This window comes from Megalops cyprinoides, chromosome 2 (assembly GCF_013368585.1).
Source record: "Megalops cyprinoides isolate fMegCyp1 chromosome 2, fMegCyp1.pri, whole genome shotgun sequence".
Classification (NCBI taxonomy): domain Eukaryota; kingdom Metazoa; phylum Chordata; class Actinopteri; order Elopiformes; family Megalopidae; genus Megalops; species Megalops cyprinoides.
Window position 1 is genome coordinate 12,889,411 of NC_050584.1, and position 24,296 is coordinate 12,913,706.

Here is a 24,296-nt window from a genome sequence, read left to right on the forward strand (position 1 = left end):
TCCGAGTGAAAGATTTGGCAGCTCACCTCCGGCCCTGTTGCTGGGCCCTGCCACTGGTGACTCCCCGCTGTCAGCGTTGCCCTGGGGACTCCCCTCCTGCGGCCCCAGCCAATGGTTCGTCCCGTCACCGGGTTCCCGGGCCTCAGGGCTCTGGATGGAGTCCGGCACCGACTCGAAGGCGCTGTTCTCCTCCTCCTCCTCCTCCTGCGAGGAGAAGACGGTGCTCTCCGACATGCGGGCGCTGTCCACCGAGGAGAAGCGGGTGTGGCTGCAGAAGCGGTTGCGGCCCTCGTAGCCCGAGTTGCTGTAGCAGGAGGTGCTGTAGCAGGAGGTGCTGTAACAGGAGGTGCTGTAGCAGGAGTTGTCGCACAGGTCGCACTCGCTCCCCCCCGGGGGCCCGGGGCCCCCCACCTCGCCCTCGGTCTCCAGCGGCGGCTGCTCGCTCTCCAGGAGCTGGTTAAGGTCGGACAGGCGCTCGATGGACAGGCTGCGGGGGAGGGTCCTCCGGCAGCAGGGACCCGCGTCGTCCGTCCCCAGGGTCTGTGACACCACCTCCGAGGTGCTGTCCTCTGCCCCTTCCTCCTTGCCCTCGGGGGGCTTGACGGTCAGCTCCTCGGACTCGGGGTCGGCCCCGTCCGGCTCGCTGTCCTGGCTGAGCTGGGCGGAGGGCAGGCTGTGCAGCAGGTGGTGGATGCGGATGTAGTGGGTGCGCGGGGTTTCCGGCTCCCCGCATGCCGAGGCGATGACTGTCTCCAGCTCGGACACGGGCAGGGAGCAGGGCCGGCTCTTGCGCTTCTGGGTGTTCCTCATGCGCAAGGAGCAGCAGTCCCCATCCTCGCTCTCTTCCTCCTCCCCCTGCTGCGGCCCGGAGGCCTGCTCCTCCTCCCCGGCCCCCTCGTCTTCCATCTGTGCCACCTCGGCCGGCGTTTCCACGGCCGCGTCTGTTCCCTCCCCCTCGGCCGTCGCCTCGTTTGACTCCCCTTCCGCCCGTTCGACAGAGCACTCGCCCTCGGGCTCAGGCTGTGGGTCGGGTGGCACCTCGCTCTCTTGACCGTCCCCCGCCAGTGTAGCTGGCTCCTCTGTGGCCTCCTCTGCACTCTCCTCCACCGGAACTCCTCCGGGCTCCTCCTCAGCGACCTCAGCGGGGGGATCGTCGGCCGTGGGGCTGCAGGCCGCCGTATCTGCGGAGGCTTCATCCACAGGCAGCTCTGGCGCCTCCGGCCCCACGCTCAGCGCGTCGTCAGCCGGGAGCTCACGGGCGGGGTCCATGTCCTGGCCTTGTACCTGCTCTTCTGGGGCGACAGCACAGTCGGGCTCCGTGCAGAGGGACACCTCCTCGTCATCTGTTGGCGAGCAAAGAGAGTTTGTCACCTCACTGCCTGGCCACACATCAGCAGGCCACACTCGGTGCTGACACAGCGTGATACAGGGATGGTGCGGCAGCATTTTGCTTTCATATTGCACTGAGCAAGTAGTTTGATTGCCAGGCCTGAGTGCACACCTTTTCAGTATAATTCGCTGCTTTTTTGGGGGAGGCATTTTCAGTAATTTTACAGCACAAAGTGTACTGAACCATGAAAGCCTGTGTGACTCAATTGTCTACTCCAATCAGCCATTTCAGTCTTGCGGTTTGGTCATTTATTGTAGCAGAGGATAAAGCAGGGTTTGACCTCAATGTATTAAAATTAGGGCTGGTGAAAACTGGTTCATGCAGCTGCAATGTATGTTACTCTCAACCTTTCCAGAGCTACCTCCTTCTCCTCTAAATCCTCCTTGATCTATCTGTTGTATTTGCTACAGTTGACTACCACTGACCTCCTTGCAACCCTGGCTGAACTAGGCATTGCGGGAACTGCCCACAGGTGGTTTTCGTCCCACCTTTCTGAATCTTCCTACAAATAACATGGCATGATTCTGTCTCTAAGGCTCACTGCCTCACCACTAGAGCCACTGAACAATCTGCACTTGGTCCTCTCCTCTTCTCCCTTTACACTAAATATCTGAGGGTTGTCACCTCCTGCCAAAATGTCTCCCACCATTTCTGTGTGGACAATACACAACTCTTTTTGTCACTTCCGTCCACTGACAAGAATACTGCCTCACACATCAGTGCTTACCTCAATGATATGTCTAACTGAATGATCAGCAAACATTTCAAACTCAATGTTTCTAAAACCAAACTTCTCTACATTCGAGAAAACTCATCACTTTGTAGGCTCTCCTTTTCCCTCAACGTCATGACTATGCCATCGTTCCAGAGCGACAGGAACCTGGGGGTGAATCTTGACACTAACCTGTCTTTCTCTGACAATACTGTAGCAGCAACATGGAGCTGCTGAGTCATGTTCTACAACATCCATGAAATCCATCCATTTCTTAAGACTAACTCAGCACAACTCTTGGTTCAAGCCTTGGTACTTTCCAGACTACTGGCTATGTGTATCTATGGCTCTTGGACTACCATAACTATCTTTTGGCTGACCCCACAGCAAGTGTCATCAGACCCCTTCAGATGATCCACAATGCAGCCGCTTGCCTGATCTATAATCAGCCAAACCATTCTCATGTCACACCTCTCCTCATCTGTCTATACAGGCTACCTGTCACGGATGGGACAAAATTTGAAATTCTGGTTCTATCTCACCGAACTGTAACAATAATTGCTCCCCCAAATCTGCCATCACACCCTACTCTCCTGCTAAACCACTTTCATCCACTGCCTCTTGATGCCTACCAGCTCCCTCCTGGAGGTGTTACTCGTCACGGTCACAGCCCTTCTCTATCCTTGCCCCCCTTGGAATGAGCTCCCCACTAATATCTGAACTGCAAGATCTGTCAGTTTCTGTTGCAGACTAAAAACCCACCTGGGCTGTCCATACTCTGACGCGTGCCCCTCCTAACACAAATATCAGCTAGCAGCTGTGAAATTGATTGTGATTCAAATCTAAAGGATAAAAGGCTGGCAGCACCTCAAGCTTTTGCAGTGGCATTACTTCAGTTGTAAACATGTAGTGATGATACAAACATGTCGTGTTTTAAAGTGGGATGTTTTAAGCTTAATGTTCTCAAGGTTGTACATCCTTACAGCTCTTAATCCCATTGTGGCAATACACAATGGAACTAGATTTCAAGGATGGCACCAATATTTCAGTATCTGGCTAATTGCCTAACCCTATGAAATGTACTTTTGTAAGTTGTTCTGGAAGAAGAGTATCAAAAGGACTAAATGTAAATGTGAATTCATTGGATGCATCCCATTTTCACAGCTGGCTGAAGGTCTGCCTGATTCTGTTGTAAATCACCAAAAAGGAGTCTAGAGAAAAGGCAGCTTATTATGTTTCTGCCAAGTAAAAGGAGTGACGAAAACATTAACAGAGATGAGGGCAAATAAATAACACTCTGAATGTATCATTCCTAAAACTAAAAGTCCCTCTCTGCCTTGGTCCATGTCTAGCAAACATCTTGATCATCTTGATCCTAATATTTTCATTCAGTTTGGTGACTTGAATGAAGGAGGGCACACGCATAGAGAGAAAAGAAAATCTCAGGAACCTGGGTGAATGGAGGATGTTATCTCAAATCTGAACTGCAGCTGTCCGCTGACATGGTCCGTCGGCAGCCTGCGGGCCAGTGTGTAACTCACCACACGATCCCTGCAGAGAGAGCCAGAGAGACCCAGAGAGAGAGAGAGAGAGACAGAGAGATGGGGGGGAGAAAAAGAAAAGACAGGAGGGAGAGAGACAACAAGAGAGGGAGGGAGGAAAAGGAGGAGATGGAGGGGTAAAGAAAGTCAGATACATGTAAGATAAATACAGAACATTTGTAACATATTTTGAAAGGTTACACACAGGGCACGATGACAAATCATGCAACATTCAAGAAAAACAGTTTTAATTTCAGGTAACAAAGCTGAAGAACTACAACAAATTAGAGGATTCAACATTATGTCTGTATGTGTGTACATGTGTTCCTTTTCTGCTGGTAACTCCAGATACACTATGATGAAGATAATCAGATCCCCAATTAATTAAATGCAGGGCACTTTGTAGATATAATTAGCAGAACAGTGTTGTGATTATGGAACAAGGCTGGTGACATTTAATTGATTATTAGCTTTACTTGCACTTTGTGTGTGTGTGTGTGTGTGTCTGTGTGTTCTATGCTCAGAGACAGAGTATACAATATAGCTGCTGATAAACTGATAAAATTGGTCAAAATGGACAAAAGATTTTGTATAACAATCCAAAGATAAATGAATTATGTTCTTTATATTTGACATATATTTTGAAAAGGAATCTAGCATTAAGTCCATAACCATTAAGCGCACAGACGGAATCCTCCCATGTCCGGCATGGTGCGTCGTTCTGCACGGCCCTGGGTGACCTACCCAATGGCGTGCTTCTCCAGCAGCCTCTGCACCGGCATGGACAGCTTGCCCAGGAAGCGCTTGATGATTGGCCGGCTCTTGGCAAACTTGTCCTTCACCTCGATCTCCAGCACATCCGTGGGCAGAGACACAAAGTTGAAGCGCTGAAGGAGATACACGCTGTCAGGGCACCAACAGTAAACGCCCTGTGACCGCAGCATTTAGAAAAGGAGGTGCGATTCTGAAAGCCCACTCAAAATCTCACCATAAAGACAACCACAAGATTTGGGGGATGTGAAAACTACTACAGCAGGGAGTAGTTACTTTATATCACTGGCTACCGTTGTAACCTTGCATTGGTAAGATTCACTGAGTGCACGTCCTCTTCTCACTTTTTCTGGTAACTGTCCATGGTTCTGAGGGTGCCAGTCTGGCAGCTGAGATCGAGCGCTGTCCATGGTCCTTAAAACTCCTCGACCCTCAGTCATGGATGAGTGCGCTTACTCTGAATGTAATGTGCGTAAAACATGACCTTTATCAAGAGTGTACTTTAGTAGAGCCTAACAAGATGCCTTCTTTTTCTGTTCATTCTCTTTCATTTTATTGCTATTCAAACGATTACTATTCAGACATAGAGTCTCCATCACAGCTAAAGATAATCCATTCTGCCTATCGAATAAGGACTAACTGGAAGAGGAATCATGGAATTACATATGATGTACTACTGTCACAAGGTGATCAGAATGCTGTGAGAAGCTCTTACTAGCCAGTGTGATTCTGAGGTGAAGAGCTAATGATACCTGCTATTGGATGCGGCACTGTCTCATTGTCTACCAATGGCAGAACTAAATGTAAGTCAGTTCACAGAGCCCTCATACTTGTTTACTGTTGTTGTTAATGTCCTCTCCTCCAATCCTTGGCAAATTGAACCTGCCCAGCTGAAAGTAAATTGCACCCAGCGGTTACCTCCTCGCACTCTGCAGCTTTGTCATCCTCAGCAGTCAACGGTAACTGAAAATTACAGCTTCTTCTTTTAAATGCAAAAAATGTGCAAGCCAATCTGTGAATGCAACAATTGCTTGCATTATTTTTCTCCTCCTTGTTCAGTTGACTTTATAACTTCAGCATGCAGTAAAAACTATTGATCCGATTGTTGTTCTCAAACCCTGACTCTAAACACTAGAGTTATGGCTCTTGGGCACTCATGCAGTCTTCGAAGATGTTTGGCAGAACTCGACAATCTGTCTATATGTTGTAAACTGTTGTAAAATGTTGTAAAGACATATGGACAAAATAATTCATTATTATTTATCATTTCATGCTTAATAATTAAGTGCATCTTCGGTATACCACATGTAAACAGTAAAGCTATCAACTCACATTTGACAATGTTCAATGCGCCAAAACATCCATGGGACATATTCAATTGAACAGAATTTTGTAATTTTGTAATTCTGAACAGAAAACAAGGAAACGAAAACAAAACAACAGATTGGAGACCAAAATCAACAACAGAGAAACAATTAAAATAATAATCCCCCGAGGCAATTCCTGTTCCCGTAATATGTGTTTTGGCAGATATTGACATCCCATAATAAGCTGCCATCTCCTTGGATGTTAACAGAGTCATCTGGCTGTTTTGTGCATGGCACACTGTGTACATGTCAGATCAGAAGCTACAATGTAGCTAAAATGACCTTGGCCCGCAGGGGGGAGAGGCATACCGTACAACACAAGGTATGGCTTGAGGCTGTTCTCTCCTGTGGATGTGTGAACTGTGCCAGACTGGGGTTTTCACCTTATTTTTTTTAACAAATGCTACCTCTGTGGTGTCTACATACACAGCTTATGTGGAGTTCATGTCACATTGATCATTGCAATAAGGGTCAAGTGATCATGGAAGCCATGACTGAAGCAGCAATCATCGCCAAACAGGCTTTTGGAATGTAATACAGCTGGGCCTTCACAAAGCATTGTCTTATTACACAAAAGTAATTCAGTAAATGATAGATCGGCAATTAAAAAGTGTGAAATGAAATAATCATTATAAATGGCCACTTCAGCAGATGATAAGCATTTTTTAGTTCAGTGGAGTGAATGACCAGAGAATGAAAACAAATCCAAATTCACTTTCTGCAGTATTTCATTTTTGATTAGAACTTCCATTGCCTACAGTTGCCAAAATTCAAAATATACTCAGGAGGACAACAACAAAAAGTATGAATGTTAAATTCATGTATTTATGCTTTGCAAAGATCTTTGATTTATGACAATGGGAAAAAACTGAAGCATCAGTTTTTGCCCAGCACAAGCTGCTGATGTCTGAATTGCAAGTACCTGCAATACCTATACTATGCAGCTGGGGTCCAAGAGGTGCAGATTTGTCTTCAGTTCAGATGAGTTACACATTCTGCTGATCCTTCTGTGCCATTGTGATCAAATAAGAAGAAACCAGAGAGAAGTGACTACTAACTCCCTGCCTGGCCTAATAAAATACCTGATTTAATACCTGCAAAACAGAAACTTTGACACCACCCTGCACTACCACTACCATCGCTTCATTCATCATCATCGTTGCAATTAAAAGCTAAAGTCAAACCTTGCCAATTTACAGTGGTGGTTCTCACCTCAGTGCCTTGAATCCATGTGATCCCTCCAAAATGGTGAAAACGTCCAATATTATCCCCATCTGCATTATTTCTATTTTCTGTCTTTTTCTGCCAACTCATCTTATCCATTAAATTGAACATGCAATCCAGTTTTGGTGTTAACACCTCCAGAATTTTCCAGAAAGTCAATGTTCAGTCATATCTCACAGAATTATGTGCTCATTACGGTTCCATGTTCCGTAGTATAAATGGCAGATATAGGGCTCTCCACTCTTTTATTGTGCAAGGGACTAGGATCTGCTCACATTTTTCTGAGCAAATGCCAGGTCCATGCGTTTTCCACAGCTGATCTGCATTGAGAAGGTGAAATCACAGGTGCATTAGTGCTTTGTAATACACTGTTATTACCATTGCTATGACCCCACTCATGCCGTCACACACACCGTTTTCCTTGTATGCGGTTTATATATTGTTACAGCTCTGCAGCGTTTCAGGTCTCTGTGTGGGCAGTGAGAAACGTGGGAATGTGGGCGAGGCAGAGGTGTCTATCGACGAGCCAGGATTCAGAGAGAGAGAGCATTAGAAAGGATCAGTGGATGGCATGCAAGCACCTCACGCACTGAAGAAAGGACGTTCACATAACCATCCCACGGGCCCGGCTAGAAGGCCCTGTCTGATTGGTCTGACTTAAGTTTAACCAAGCATTCCCTGCCTCTCCAGCTCGCAGGGCGCTCTGGAACTACAGAACAGTGAAAATATGTTGCACATTAGCTGGCATTAGCCTGCAGACACAAGCTGCCTGGATAAACAACTTCAGTTGTTTGGCAACGCTAGGGAGGACAGTGCTGCTTTGAGAAAGGTGGAAGTTGATCCGTGTTGCAGGTTTTCAAATGCATAACATTTGTCATTTGTTTGAATGACTCCCGATTACTATAATTAACATGCCCGCAATCACCCCCAAGGGATTTAAAACAACACACTCTCAGCATGACGTTAAGCGCAATTCAACATCAGCATGTTAACTACGGTAGTGAGAGAGTGACTAACAGGCACTGTTAAGCCAGAGGCTGTTGTGGCTAAGTCTGTGATTGTCACTAAGTGTCACAAAGTAAGCAAACCATTAGCTAAAGAGAGGACTTATAAAGGGCTAGAATATAAGGCCTTCTTCTTCTTTGGTGGATTTACAAAGCATATCAGAGGTGCATACTGCCACCTACTGCACTGGGGTGTGGACCAAAAGATCACGGCTGACAAAAATGTCTAAATGAAATAAAACAATATAACCACAGTCTGCTCCATATCCTCACAGAAGAAAGCAATTTAATTTGTACTTCATAAATGTTCCAAAATCCCATATGGCAGGACAAACCACAGGCCCTCTCAACCGCAATAATGCTGCATGTGCTCAGAGGAAAATGGAGAGCTTCTTATCAGCTGTTTGACAGCGAAATGGCAGCACACAGCACGCATTCCCCATGCTAGATTGGAGAGCTGAAAAGCGTCGGAAAAATGCGCCTGACAAAGAGGCTGCAAATACGCCAGACTGGATAAAGTGTGACGGGGGTGTATCTGTAAAACACGTTTAAAGTGAGAGGGATTACTCGCGGTGAGGGTGAGGTCATGCCCTGATTGATCCCTGTGCCCATTTGTCTTTATATATACATTACACTTCATCTTGTGCGGTACTGAGACTACTGGAATAGAACAGCACACTGTGGCTAAGTCTGCTGTGCACACAGACACAGTGCCCTGTCCATCTCTGGCAATAAGGGAACACATGACATGCGGAAAAGGGAATCATCCAAGGCGACAATCATTAAATCGGTCATCGAGCTGGCACCTCCGCGCTGGCATTTATCCTGGAGAGACCCGGGAGAAGGAGTGCAAAGTGACATGAGCGGCTTGTCATACTTCAGTGCTGCACGTGTAACACAAATGTGACCGATACTTTCGCCCGTTTTGAAGAATGTTTGATGCAAGACGGCGCTCATAATGTGCACAATCATCCTTCTCACATTTTTATTCCAGTTCAGATCTGCCACTCCATCCTCAACAGCAGAACATGCTCCAGGCCAACTCACTGTCATCTTACAGGGCCCACTACTGAGCATTGACCTCACGCACAGCTAAGAAACGGCTCTGCTCAGCCCCACACAGTTCCAGCGGAGCAGGCGTCTGGGGCAGACAGGGAGATGTGTATTGTACAAGGCAATTGCAGCAGCTCGATTAAACGCGACTCTCGGGCGGAAGTTGCCCCCATTGCCCTCTGACTCACTTTTCTCTATGGAGCAATGTCTGCACAAGCAGAGGGAGGGCTAATTTACCCCACACTGGCTGCCGCTCGCACTAATCCGCTGATGAATATTTCATAGCAGCGCTGGCTACAGGGAGGCCGCCACCGGAGGTGCACAAATTACAGGACTGTTTCCAACAGCCTGCTCGTTCCTGTTGATGTATTCCGATTTCTGGTCCATTCCGCCACGACTCTCTAAAGAAGACAATAACTCTCAGAAAGTAAGAGCACTAGAAAAGTGGGACTCCCATCTGACACGAACTTACACAGTTACAGATGGATTTTAAACTTTTTTTTTTTTTAAATGGATCTGCACTTACTAACTGCAGGCAGCTGCAGTTGTCTAACAGATCCGCACAAGAGTTTTGGAGGAGAACCAAAGATCAGTGCTTAGCTGTACCATTCTGATCTACAGCGAAATGCTGTCCTGTTTGGATGATGTGCCGCAGCAGCGCTAACTGAAATTAACCTTTTTGCACGTACTGTCAAACTGCCGGTGATTAGAACACTAGATTGGAAAATTTCTAGCTAACGTTAGCTAGGAGGAAACAGTGATTTAACGTTACAAAGTATAGCAAATGCAGCGGTGAAAAATATGAGAAGCATAATAACGCTACTGAAAACATAAGGAACCATGTAATGTAACACGCGTGCTACATAGCATGAACTAAGTTACGTGAGCAAGGGCTAAGAAAGTGCGTTCATTTAGCAATTAAAAGTGTCATTGAAGAACCACGGCTGCCTCTGGAAAATGTTGTTGAAGTTGCTAATACCTCACAGGAAACCATAAGGCAACAAGATGATATTTTTTACACATCCAATATCATTCAAAGGAATAATTAGCTACGATCATTAGCTAAAGGATGGCCATTCTAGAAAATACACATGACATCTAAGGAGTTCAGCAGGTCGCTTGTGGTTAGCAAACAAAATTTATGATGGTTTGTCTCAGAACACAAGTGAATGATTCATTCAAGGAGCGCAAATCGACCCTCAGAAAAGCAACTATATTCAACCCTGGTACATCTGAACAACCTGTTTAGAGGAGACAAGATTCATGAGTACATCTGTCTGCAGCTCTAACCTTCCTGGGAAAGGCTAACTCCCAGAGCACAGGAGAGAAAGAAAAGCACTCCCGTGCTAAAGCAACACATTGCCTGTCGGCCCCGATTCAACAGCCACTGCCCCCCCGCTGCACCAAAGGGTTACAGACTAAACTAGAACATGCTGCCACGGCCCAGTTGTGTTAGATGTCATAACTCCGGCATTCCATGGGACCGCGTGCTGCGAAGGAGACAGCCAGAGAGGTCGCACCCGGCTGGGGAGCTGTCAGCTATCCTGCAGCCCGATGACAGGGGTGAGACTGGGACTCCAAGGGGGCAAAAAGGTCTGGGACGAACGGTGAGCGTGAAGCAGAGAGAGCGGCACCCAGGCCATTAGGAGAGCCGGAACAGGAGACGTTTTACAAATGGGTTTAAGCATGAGTGGGAATCGCTCCCGTTACCTCAGACTCCCTTGCTGGTGGAGCTCAGTGCATTTCCAATCTCATTTCCTCTGTCACACAGACACACACGCACGCACGCAAGCACGCACGCTTGCACGCACACACACACACACACACACACACGCACACACAGACACTCCAACATTGAGATGGCCTCCATGGATACTGCTCCCTGGACTCTTCTGATTATTAGTGAGGTTATATCTCTTATACTTACATAATGATGTTTCAAAAGATTTCAGTCATTCTTAAAACAATGTACAAGAGTCTCCTCTTCTGGGAAATACTCAGACACTCAAGATAAAAAAAAAAAAGAAAGATGAAGTTGCCGGAAGCTCCCGGGGGGGCACCATTCAGAATAAGACAGGCGGTACAAATGCATAATGCAAGCAAAAATATTCAGAGCCCCATCTGAAAATTTAAATAAGTGGGCTGTTAAAGTATTTCATTAACACCCTTTCATCGTAAGTGTTCTTTGGGAAAACATGTATGTGTATGCTCATAAAAGCTGTGCTATCACAGGTGTACAAAATGTACTTAAATATACCATTATTAAAAATGTACTACCATTAGGAAAATGATAAAGTGGATGCTGATAATGAGACACAGTATGACTAGGATGACAAGGAAACAAAGCTGTAATAATAGACAAAAGCGTACGAACTCCAATCAAAACCTTTTCCAAGTGATGGATAACAGACAAGCAGGTATAACTTGTTTAAATTGCATCAGTGAAGCCCTAAAACACCGCAAGAGAAGTATATTGTTCAAACGTACTGCCACAGCTGTAAATACGTGATAGAGGTAAGAACTGGGCTGCTCCTGCCTGTTTGGGAGGCTGCGGGAGGCTGCTGATGCGCTCCCGGAATCCCTTGCCCTTGCCGTGAGAGCTGTATCTGAGTCCGCTGCAGAACGAAGGGCAGGCCTGCTCCGAATATCAAACAGGGGAGCTGGGGGGGGGGGGGTTGAGCGCTGGTTCTGCGCTCCCACAGGAAGCCCCTGTTTACTGGTGTAAACACGGAGATCCTGGCACCGCGTCAGCGCAAGCTTTGCTCTTCCTGCTCCGTCACATCGCTCCGCCTTTAACCCTGAGTGGGAGCCATCGCTGTGGAGACCACCAGGCCTTGCTCGTTACTGCATCGTTAACCCCACAGGGACCCATCGCCACGGAGAGACAGCTGGGACCCCGCCCCTTGTTCCTCCGCTTAACAGCACCATTAACCCCCAAGGGAGACATGTGCCCGTGGAACACAAAGCCTGCTTTCCACTTCCCGCTCCGGCCCTTGTGCTTTAGTGTGACATTAACCCTGTTGAGATGTCATCGCCGTGAAGACAGAGCGAGGCTTCACGCCTTTCACCGCTGTAACATTAACCCTTCAAATGCCCATCACCATGGAGACAGACCTGGGATTGCACGTGGTACTTTCATCCCCATGCATTTACTGCCCCATCAGGCATGTGAGGGAGCCATTACTGTGAAAGCGGAGCAGGCCCTGAGCCTCTTTCACACGCCCATACCATGGAGCTAGTAAGAGTCATATGTATTTCTTTTAGATCCTGTGTGTGCCACTGCAAGTTTACCTGAATCCCTACCAAAGAAGCAACCCCGCAGAGATGAGGCCGGGGCCACTGCACCACAAGGAAAAGACCGGCCTGCGAGGCGTGCACAGGAGCCAAAACGGGCTGTGGGTGGTGTTGGACGTGCTACACAAGCCCAGCAGGGGGGAAACGGGAATATTCTCATTAAAGTCACATGTAAAAATAAGTCTGCCGGTTCCCCAGCGGATTCCTTCCGCTCAGGAGGCAAAGATGGAGATGAAAAGAAAATGAACCCTCTTCCCTCACCCATCTATTCCCCTCCCTGTGCCTTGACCTGTTTTCTGGCTGCCATCAGAGGTAATCTCCCTGCCTCTCCAGCAAATCACTCACATGATGAGCAGTGCAGATTTAATCAGAGGCACGCAGCACCCCAAATAATATTTACTATCAGTCAAGAATAATAGTCCAGCTGTGTGGGCAGGTATCGATCCCAATGTTCTCCCTGATAAAGGACATAAAGGATTGTCTTTTGCGAAGACTCATCAAAGCAAGCCGGTCCTGCGGAAGAGCAGCCATCAATGACATTCGACATCATGCATGTATCCTGACACCAAAAGCTGACGTGTAGCCTGAAGGAACCTATGATCTGTCAAAACCACGGACCCTCTTTTCTCTATAGTTAATGAAAGCCAATTGTTGATGGATCAAGTGTCATTTCGGTTTGGGTGGGTTCATTCTTTTCTGAGTCACAGGTTGACAGTGTTTTCAGAGATCTTGCTATCACTTCATCATGGTGGCCCCACGTGCCTTTGAATCTCACCAGTTTGGTCTTGGAGACGCCTTACAAGTGTTATGGAGGGGATGACAGATTTGGTACTGCCGTGGGTGTCACAACAATCTCTCCATCAAGGTGTGTGTAAGATCAATGGGGAACATCAGGGCATCCCATTGGACAACCCCATCCAAGATTGCTCTGTACACATCTACAACTCATCCAAAGACAGTGAGACTGTCACCGAGAGTATTAAGGGATAAAGATATCACTATATTTAAATAGCAGAGACAGGGTAATTGTGAAAGCGTGGCCACTATTTCTTTCTATGACTCTTTTTAACTAGAGTATTAAAAGTTGCCAGCAAACTTTGTCTGCGTATGAGAGAATTCTTCAGCGTATTAATGCAACATAGTAACACTAACACAAACAGTTTCATCTGATGCTTGGTTGGCTTGGTAACAAAATTGTTGGCAATGGTGTTAGGCAAAAAATAAACCACAAAGATTTCAACTGTCCAGTCATGTTTCACACGCAGACTAATAATAGCTCAACTCTTTTGCAGACCAAAGACTAACTAGTAAGTAATAACTATCTAGTAAATAATAACACTGTGCTAATGGATTGCATTTTAGAACAATATGAACACAAAAATATGGACGCAAATAAAAACAGGAAGTCAGATGACATTACTATCTACAGGCAGAGCTTTTACAGAAAGTACATTTCAAGAACGAAGACAGTATGCATATAGTGCAACTTCAGTTTAAAGTCAGATTTGATAGGGTGCTGTCCAAGAGCAAAAGAGAACCACCACAGAACACCCATCCCCTGGGTCACTGCTTTTAAGTTTCTGCTCGAAGGCACATCTCAGAGTCAAAGAAAAACCACTTTCAAAAACAAATGCTTAAAATTCAAGAGAACTACAAAGAGTTGCAAATGGGATGTCTTCTGAGCAGAAGAGAGAAATTCAACCCAGTACTCCAAGTTTGAATTCTTTGTTCAATTTGAAAACTTTGTTCAATTACCATTCTGCCCTCAGACACTGCCAGCGTCAGCTTCGGCTACTTCACACACTATTGAAGTACCTTATAGTTTCCACATGAAAATAGGATTGCACACACATATGAAGTTTATATGTTAAATGCTTTTGGAATCACTGGTAGCTAGGAGATGTAAGAATCCCATATTCTTAAACCCAAGTACATTAAAAAAGCATTCTAACCCAAACTGACTCTGTTCTTTCAAAAATGGATGTGTACCAAATACCAATGTGTACCAACAATGTAACATTTTTTCCTATTTGAGTAGCTAAGCTGGACATGAGGAATTCTTTTAGGAGCATTTCTTTAATGGGCTGCATTTAACTCCAATTCCCAAATTTGATCCCAAATGTCATGAGTTAACTGTGAAGTTCCCATGATGTCGAGCAGGACACCTGGGCTTCTATTTCTACAGTGCACCAGCCTTGGTGTCATCGAGACAAAGCTGCTCAAGAGTATGACAGCAAAAACCCGTCTGCAATGTGGAGGGATCCAAAGGTAAAATAGGCAAAACCCCAAACCCCACCCAAAAATCTAAAACAACACAAACAACATTCATCTCTAGAAGGTGAAATATCACAGATGAGTAGACTGTATGGTTGTCATAGGCTTATGCTAATTTACATGAAGACAAAAGAAAAGGAATCAATTGCAATTGAGTCATTTGCCTCTTACATTGTTATCCAATTTTGTCTTAACATTCAACAGCGGCTCTGCTCCAGATAATCTATGCAAACACTGATTGAAAACTCACTCCCAACTCCTTTCTTCCTATAAATCATACTTAAGGGAATTATTGAGCACCGCTCAATTTACTGAGATCTCAAGGCACCACTATGAAAGAATCGCACAGGGAAAAGAAATCAATCCCAGAGAATAAACCACAAGGTCCCATTGGTGGGACAATCTGTGAGCAAACAGCTGGGGCTTCCCCAATCAGAGAGCTCATTACAACCAGCCCATATGTGACCAGTCAACCATGTCCAGACCACTCTAAGACCTTCCGAAAGCCTTCTACTCAAACTCTGCCTGCCTTTATCAGAATGCTTTAAGGCTGTCTTTTACCTTAGTAACTACTACATCAATGAATCTGACCAAGGACATAAAATAACTACCCTGAGGCAAAGTAACTCCTTCACACAGATATGACACCTCCGCACATAAGATAATGACACAATGGAGTCTTCCAGATAACCTTCCATAATCCTAACTCAGGCACAGACAGTGGCAGCCTGCACAACCCACACATGAAGCACCTTTTCTTTACAAATTGAAAGATACTGAAGAGAACTGAACTGAGGTCAGCCACGTGAGGAACGATTGCCTTGCAGCGATGTGCTCAGCAGCAGCGTGAGAAACCCCAGACTACCCCTCTCACCTCTCTCTGCCACACTGGGTTGATGGTGTTGCAAACGATGCTGGACCGTTTCTCCTGGCCGTGGTGGGGCAGGGCAGGGAAGATGCTGTGCTTGCCGGGCTGGATAGCGATCTTCAGGTAGGGGTCAGGGTTGAAGAACATCCCCTTCTTCAGCCCAACAGCCTGGAAATCTGCCGGGAAGGGGAGAGGGGCAGGGCATGAGCATACATCTAAACACCCCCAGGGGGGCAGTCAAAGGCTGGCACAACAGATTCAGCATGGAAGGTAAATGCAGCCTTTTAGAGGTCAGACTTACTACAGATTAAGGGGGCTATGGGTTTTTACCCAGCACTGCCCACCGTGCCCATGGGCTTGCTCATTTAGATGAACTCTGACAGAGGCTTTACTAACACACAGCCATTGAAGCAGTTTCCTTGGAAACAGCATCTGCAACCACCGTAGCATTGAAATGTACATCCTTTCAGCATACTGTAAAAACGATGTCACCTGTCATTTCAAAGGGTAAAAACAGTGTCAACATGCAAATAGCTTCTTCATTGCAATCACCGTTAGATGTTTCTGGAGGGTGTAAGGAAGCCACATCTATAGTATATTCCTGTTTATTCTGGGATTAACCTAACAACTGAACACAGTGTTGTACACTGAAGAGTGTACGAGACTACTCAGCTGATCCTGATACATTATTTCATCAACAGAGATGGAGTATATGTAAAATATTTACCGACAATGAAAACTCCTCTTAAAACGGTAATTCCAAGGCTATTGTTTAGGAAGAGGGGTTAATCTTATCACGGCAAGAGCCTGAACCAACTTCTCAGAACACACAAGAAAATTGACATGAAAAAGCTATACAAAGGAAAAAACGTAATTACGAGAGAGGAAATGCACAAGGCACATCTGCGGAGATCTGTCTAACGCTTTCAATATTCAGCCATTGCAAATTGACAATAATGAATGCAGTAAAGAAGCTTCACCGCTTAAAGATCTGTGCTGTAGCTTATTCAGTGGTGGATGGCAGCGTGGTCCTTGGTTGATGAGACAGACAAGAGGGCTATGCTTATCTGTTTCTCGCTTGTGACTCTCCATTGATCAAAGCCCACGCTGTGAGAAAAGGCTGTTGCCTGGAGTCTCGTCGGACCCCTTGATAAATCACGAACAGAGGCTAGGAGCGCCCTTTTTCCGATGCAGGCCGACACTGCCGTCATCCCTTTCAACTGCAATCAGCCCTTTTGTCTGTCTTCTCACTTAGAATTAACAGGGTATTATTGCCCTTTGTTTCCAAAGCATTGCTGTACACTTAAATAGTGCAGAGGGAAGTCACACCAACGCTCTTGTGCATCCAGCTCTGTCTCTGCATGTTTCATATCACCATGCTAAAAGCAGATTTGCGCCTCCACTGGAAAGTGGTTATGAATAAATTATATAAAGAGACAGGCAGGGCGGTAGGAAAAAAAAAAACTGTTTCCATACTGTCAGACAAAAATATTTAGCCCATCATCAAGACCCGCAGGAACAGGCAAACTCTGGAGCGGTTATTTCAGATACATTTGATGAATTTAGTGTTTCATAGAACTTCAAGATATGCCTAAATGACAAGCATGTAGTAAGAGATGACATACAATAATACATATTGCCTTGCACAAAACTGTTAAGTACATTGTACAGTTTGCAAAAATGCATTGTTCTAAGTTTTGTTTCAGAGCATGTGACAAATCAGCTAGGGCGTTGTTTGTCTCCGCTCTGTGTCTGAATTATAGATAACTTGTGGGAGTGTGGAATAAGGAAGATTCATCATCTGGAGGATGCACACGTTTTGTATTTCTGGAGTTGTCTGGTTTAGTGGTGTGGGACACAACTGCTGTAAGCACCGCTTCCTCAACTTGAGGGTGATGTCTGAGTTTCTAAGCCCAGTAACTACACTTCCTCTCAACATAGACAAATAATGCATGGAAAAACTGAGGAGACTTGCCCTGAGTTATGATTCACTCTGCCTCTCAGGCTCAGCGCAACGTGACTGATGAAATGCATAATGTAGTCAAATGGGACCTCTGAGGAAAATTACATTAATCAAAAGCAACTATCTACTGCATCTGTATAATTCAAATGCACAGAATAGATGGATCAGATTTAGGGGGTCATATTGACAAAGGTGTGTGTGTGTGTGTGTGTGTGTGTGTGTGCAGGAGGGGTGACGGGACCAGGGTAGCCTGAGAGCTAGCCACTTCAAGCTGGAAGAAGAATGAGCCTTCATGAGGTCAGGAACACCTCGGCCCTTCGGGACGGCAAAGTGCTGAGCGTCAGCAGAGGACAGCTGCTGCGTGTCAGTCAGGGCGACAAAGGAGGGGACCTGCTGATATGTGTGACGCTCCCCCTCAGCCAGAGGCATCCCGCTGCGCACACTCGGTCACGCTAGGGATCTGCATTTTGAATTTGATATTCCAATACTCTACGGCTCCTCAGATCGAATACTCAAACAGTTCCCCCAGGCACTGCATAAGCCTCCAGTTCTTTTGGCATAAATAATGACTTACTGCAGACTCACATATACTCTGTGTGTGTGTATATTATATATTACCATAGTAAAATGGTAAATGTGTATGCCATTTCAGGCAGATTCAATATCTTTTTGGAAGCAGGTTTTTGGGCTGTCCTTCATGCATAGTGATGATTAGCCTATTAATCTAGAATTTTCTTGTATTTTTCTTGTTAATTAATAAGCATTTGAAATAGCAGCCTCTTAACAGTACTCAGTCAATGATGTCATAGTCAAATAATTGAGTGATGACATATTCGGCCTCATCGCTTGGTCACAGCATTTGCTGTGCCATGAGAGATGGATTGCCTGCAGTGCATAGCTGAACTCTCTTCTTGTCTTTTCTTTTATTGTCTGTTCACCACCTCACTTCTTAGAGCGCACCTATGGCTATTAATAATAATACGATTAAGACAATAATCATACCAAAATGCTGTATATCTCATCGTGCCTGATCTTGATCTTACAATAAAACACTACCCTAAAGCATTAGCATTTTAAAATATTAATCTAAACCTAAATCTGTTATGATAAAATGATATGACAGATACAACCATATGACATTAACTAGTTAACAATGTCACATTAATCAATTGTACAATGACTGCTGTTATCAAGACAATCTCACTAGCTGCCCAATCTACTGTACCTTGGCTGAGAGCGGAATTTGCCGCCGATAATCAGTCTTTATGGTTAACAGCTGAGTCCCACTGATCTCTCCTTTTGGCAGGGAATCCATAAAATTACATGTAATTTGGTTTCCCATGCTTATTTGTGCACTCAAAGGCACAGAAGCGAATTGCCATAATTTTTTCTTTCAGAAAAATTCACTTAAGCATCATGGATGCTCAGCCCATTTAATAGGCAATAAATGCAATCCTCTCAAAGTTTCTTTTCCCAACTTTTTATTCCAGCCTTCCAAAATTAGTCTGAAGCTTATTACACGCATCGAAGTGGAGACTCGTGTTGAGGACCTCTAACAGCCAGTATTACTTTTTCCATGCAATACTCTCTTGTCACTTAATAGCATGCTTAATTTTTCAGGTGACAACGACATACTCATGACGGAATAAACAGGTACAGCAACAACAACCCACAACCGAGGATCTAGACAGGTGTATACCAGCCAAGACAAACATTTAAAAAAATCACTCCCAAAATCACAGGAGCTTGGCATGTCACCCTGTAAAACACAGATTACTGCTAAAGTGTGTTCCAACTCACTAAACTCCTAAAATCACCTTCAGCACCTGCCGTCTGGAGTTCACAAAAGCCGTAACTCTTGTGACTACACTTGCGACAGTAAACAGCGAAGGAATCTTGAAGATGCAAAGGAGAACTCTCCAGCTCTGTCAGCATGGTAACTGAACATTTGAGGGGAAGGGTTTAAGATGCAAACACTTACATAAGATCATACATGGATAAGAACAATGACATGTCCAGGGGCCTGGTGTCCTGTTTTGTAACTCCATTTTGAGAGGACTGACTCAGTACGGTTGAGATGCGGGGTTATGTGGAAAAGCCTGTAGGTGTTTCGGGAGAAAGCAGCTATTCAGCACTTAAATTATTTTTTAGAAAGCAAAGGACAAGCATAGCTCAGGGCAATGATAAGCTCATGCCAGCCTCATATAAAACAGGTATTGTCAGTTTATCGCACCATCACAAACGCTCCATCGCAGGTTCATACGAATGAGGGAGCAAACACGATAGCAATACTGAGAAACAAACACAGTGCTGAAAAGTGAAGGTTGCAAGCATCATAGCAATGCTGAGAAACACAGTACTGAGAAATGGAGGCCACTGTTTCAAACTCCTGGTCCGTTAAAGCTCTATGGCCTATAAAAAGGGCCTAAGGTGCTGTTAATAATTAAAAATCTGACTTGCTTTAAGAACTGACTAATACATCCAATGCTGCTGACACACGATTAAATGAAAGTCAAGAACACTGGAAAACAAAAATACTTTTGCCACAGCAGGGTGTAGATGCTACTGCATTAGAGAGTGTGCACCCTGCATGTGCTCTGACCCATACACTGTGCCCAGTTTCTCTTATTGCCTGTGTGTCCACCACCAATGACTACAACAATGACACACTATTGCAACATATTCAGCAAACCTTATCCCACACTACATAATGCGGTGGAACAGTAACGGCACGTGGGTCAGGACAAGGCCTGACCCCTGAGCTACACTGACTGCCCGTTACTCGCGGAGACGCAGCGATCCTGACAGAGCCCGGCCTGCGAGCGTGCCTCTGTGGCTGCTGCAACACATCCCAAGGGAGGACGCGCGACACACTCACCTGACAGGGAGAAGCTGATGAGCCGTCGGTTTCCCTGGCTTTGAGTGACCTCCTCGCTGGTGATGGGCTTGAACACCTGGGTGGAAGAAAAATGTGTGTGATGAGAGAGCGAGAGAGAGGGTGAGAGAGAGAGAGAGAGATGAGACATCAGCCGGGCCTCCTGTTCCTCCTCCTCCTCAGGAATGCAGTACTTAAGGCCCATTACACCAGGCCCCGCAAACGGATGGATCAATAGAGTACGTTCATTAGGGCACAATTGATCCTGTTTCCAGGAACCCGAGGAGCAGGCAGCCACAGGGGAGTGGTCTTCTCAGAAGAGGAAAACTACATCTGCAGCACCCTGACAGGGAAGACCTGTGATTCACTCACCAGACCTCTCAGCAGCTTCTCGCCCATAACCCATCTCTCACTAGTGCCTCTCTCGCCACCAGTTATCTCACCAATATCTCTCTCACCAACACCTGTTTTGCCATGGATTATTTCCCCAGAATCTCACTCTCCACAATCTCTCTCTCCAGCATCTATCTCACCAGCACATGCAGCATATCTGTCTCCAGTATCTCTCCTTCCAGAATCTCTCTCTCCGGCATCTCTGTCTCCAGTATCTCTCTCACCGGCACCTCTCTCTCCGGCATCTCTGTCTCTAGTACCTCTCCCTCCAGAATCTCTCACTAACACGTCTCTCACCAGTGCCTCTCTCACCAGCTGTCATTCGGTCAATAAAGTGTGTGTGTGTCATCAATTGCGTCAACTGATCTCTTTAAATCTAAATGTATTATTTGGGACGTGTGTTCCATCCATTTCTAAATACACTTAATCTACACGTTTTCCTCAGAATTCAGCAACACCATCTTTGAGATGGGTTACCCTTTGTTTAAGTAAGCTGTAACTATGTCAATACTCAGACAGGATTCCTTTTACTTCATGTCCAAAACAAAGTACAGTAACCCGATTTATTAAGATTAATGAAGGATTTTCATGAACATTTCTGGAACCACAGACTAAAAACCACATACTGAGAAAATCAAGTTCACGTTTTCTGACCAGCTGCACAAAATGAGATGCAAATCCTTTCCATGACTGTACAACAGAAAAAAACAACACTGGTTCCCCTTCAAAACAACCAGACTTTACAGATTAATGACAAACATGGACAGATTAAAATCTCCTGCATGGTGCCTGTATTATGCTTTAAATCTTTGTTTACTGCTAGATGTCCTCACAAAGAGAAACTATATCATTTTACTTGACCAGGGCTTATTCATATTCATATGACAAAACATGTTTACAAGAATATGTACAGTTCAGTGTATGCAGGCATACAGAAAACCAATGGCAGAAGTACTGTGAAAGGATGAGATACTGTATGTCTCATGTGGCCAAACATTTAAGTGTCAAAATTTAATGTGATTTTGGCTGACAGTGATTTTATTTTATTAAGTGGTGTCGACGTGTTTATTGAGAGCTGTATGATTTCAGTCACGGTGTGAAGGCCACGCTTCTCAGAGCATAATGCCTGTCTCTTTTCAAGGGCCCTCTGGGCATGGGAGTACAGAGATTAGAGATTTTCTGAAAGCGTAGAAAAGACGGCAGAGAGTTGAGGACACCTGCTGTGAAATACAATGCCTGCTTCTCTCAGACAGACACGTATGCATGCAAAGAGGCCTGCTTTGTGTACGCAATGAGATCCCCTCCAAAGCCAGGCTGCTACACGCATCAAAGGAACGGGTCAAGATCAATCTTTGAGTAGTCTGGAGTATCTGAGCGACTTCCTTTTGCAAATACTGTCTACTCTTAAATGGTAGTGTGACTGTTCACTTGCTTGTTTGCCTCTGCTTTATTGACTATACTGTCATTTTTCTCATTTGTAAACACAGACAGCAGCGCACTGATTCTGAATGCCAATCTATTAAAACTGACCACATGACCCTTGTTTTGTAAATGAAGAGATATTATGTGAAGGGAAGAGGTCTGTTAAAGCAACTGACCTGTTAGAATGTTCTCAGACATGTGCACTGCACTTAGCAAAATCAGAATAATAGAAAAGTGCAGGAAGCAGGAGGCTGGAATCTCCCCTGCAGTGCGGATGCTGGCTGCCGGGACCCACGTGAAAGGCTTACACAGCAGCAGGGTGAGTCAGCACCTGGCTCAGAGAGGAGCTTTACACACACACACACACACACACACACACACACACACACATGCGTGCATGCGTGCACACACACACGCGCACGCACACACACACACACACACACACACACACTCACACAAACACATGGATTGTGCTTTGACATGTGCCTGGCCTGGACCTGTCTGCTGGACTTCCTTGTATTGGACTTGTTTGCCTGATTTTTCCTCCATCAAACACCCACTGGAAAGAATGCACAAACCATATTTGCTGTGGTCTTGGGTGATATTATCGCGCATGATCTGTTACCATGGGGCTCGCTCTCCCACCGGGTTACAACACATATGTACAGAGACATACACACATATACACTCACACGCATACACACCCATACACAGACACACTTACACACACATCATACACAAAGATAAACACACATACACACACACTCTGTCTTTCACCCTGTATGTCTCTCCTTCAAATGCTTACATAAGGAAACATCAAATGCGTGCACACTAACCATAACTTTATAAAGAAGTACTAATGTACTGAAGACAAAGAAAAACAAACCCTCTAAAATTACAACAACATGATACTGGTCATTTAAAGTGCTGTCTACAGGATGAACGACTCTCTCTGCCCTCCCTACTGATATTGCACACACCACATCGTCCAAACAGAGCTTTAGAGAGATCAGCCTCATCTACAGACTGACATAACAAAACAACTACATTTAAATACAGCGTTAATCCTTGATTGTTATCAGTAAATGCATTTTTGTTTCAACAGTCAGGGCTGCACACAACTGGCTCAGGGCCCCTGCTGTTTCAGTTCCTAAACCCTCAGCCCTCAGGTTCCACTATGTACAGATATTTCAACTGTTTACTTAGGGTTTTTAGGAAGAGCTGTGGAGCACAAGCCAGCTACACTATACCAAATAATGAGAAATAAATACATGGCCGTACAAACAGGGCCGTACAATGCTACATCTCAGACATTGTCATAAAATATGATGGAGTAGATATGAATTTCCATACAATGAAAGCATGAAGATTGTGTTTGATGTGGTTATGGCAGTACCGTATTTGGCTTGGAGTCTGACAAAGGGATTGCACCTGGCTGTGAGCAGAGGTTGTTGACCTCCCCTGTGGGCACCATAAACAGGGGCATGAAATGGGGAGATGGGGTGGAGAAGGGATGTGTGAAAAGCTGATGCAGAAGTAGTAAGTGCAATTTGTAGAGTTGTAGACAGGACAGGTTTGTCTAGATTTGGATAATTGTGAAGGGATTGTCTGTGAATTCTCCTCCCAAATCCTTGATTGGAACTGCAATTAGCTGTCAACATCCTGGGAAAGCATCAAAGAGAATTAACTATGACTGCTACCACACCCACAAAATGCATATAAAATACACTTATTTTATGCAAAACAGGCATATAAAATGCCCTCTGCGATAAGAGGGGAAGAGATAATTGGTGCAATGTATTCCCTTTGCTAGGGCTGGTTTTCTGCCCGAATAACATTGGGCTCTAATCCTTCTATACAACACAAGACAAATCTGCTCTGAAGCCTAAATAAGTGGAAGTTTGCATGCAATATATTGAATGGCCATTCACACACATATAAAGAGACGTCATGCATTTGCGCTAACCGAAAGATCCAATGTTACCCAAACTACATACACAGTGTATCTGTATCTGACAGTGTATCTGTCTTTTACACTCACGGAAACTGTTGGTCGGAAGAGAGTACCAAATTGCGTACAGTTCCTGGAAAAACACTTGTTATTCAGCGAGAGCACAAATTAACTCTGTTGAACATTTTTTTATG

General features: G+C 45.2%; 1 protein-coding gene across 1 annotated transcript in view; it reads right to left on the bottom strand.

Annotated features, from left to right (window-relative positions):
* LOC118772437 (E3 ubiquitin-protein ligase HECW1) overlaps positions 1-24,296 on the bottom strand; it is an 86,259-nt gene that overhangs the window by 29,127 nt on the left and 32,836 nt on the right. The window contains exons 6-10 of the mRNA XM_036520761.1: positions 20,340-20,415; positions 15,505-15,674; positions 4,388-4,530; positions 3,553-3,653; positions 27-1,343 (exon numbers count right to left, since the gene is read on the bottom strand). Of these exons, the coding sequence (XP_036376654.1) occupies positions 27-1,343; positions 3,553-3,653; positions 4,388-4,530; positions 15,505-15,674; positions 20,340-20,415 (1,807 nt within the window). The remainder of the gene's footprint in view (positions 1-26; positions 1,344-3,552; positions 3,654-4,387; positions 4,531-15,504; positions 15,675-20,339; positions 20,416-24,296) is intronic.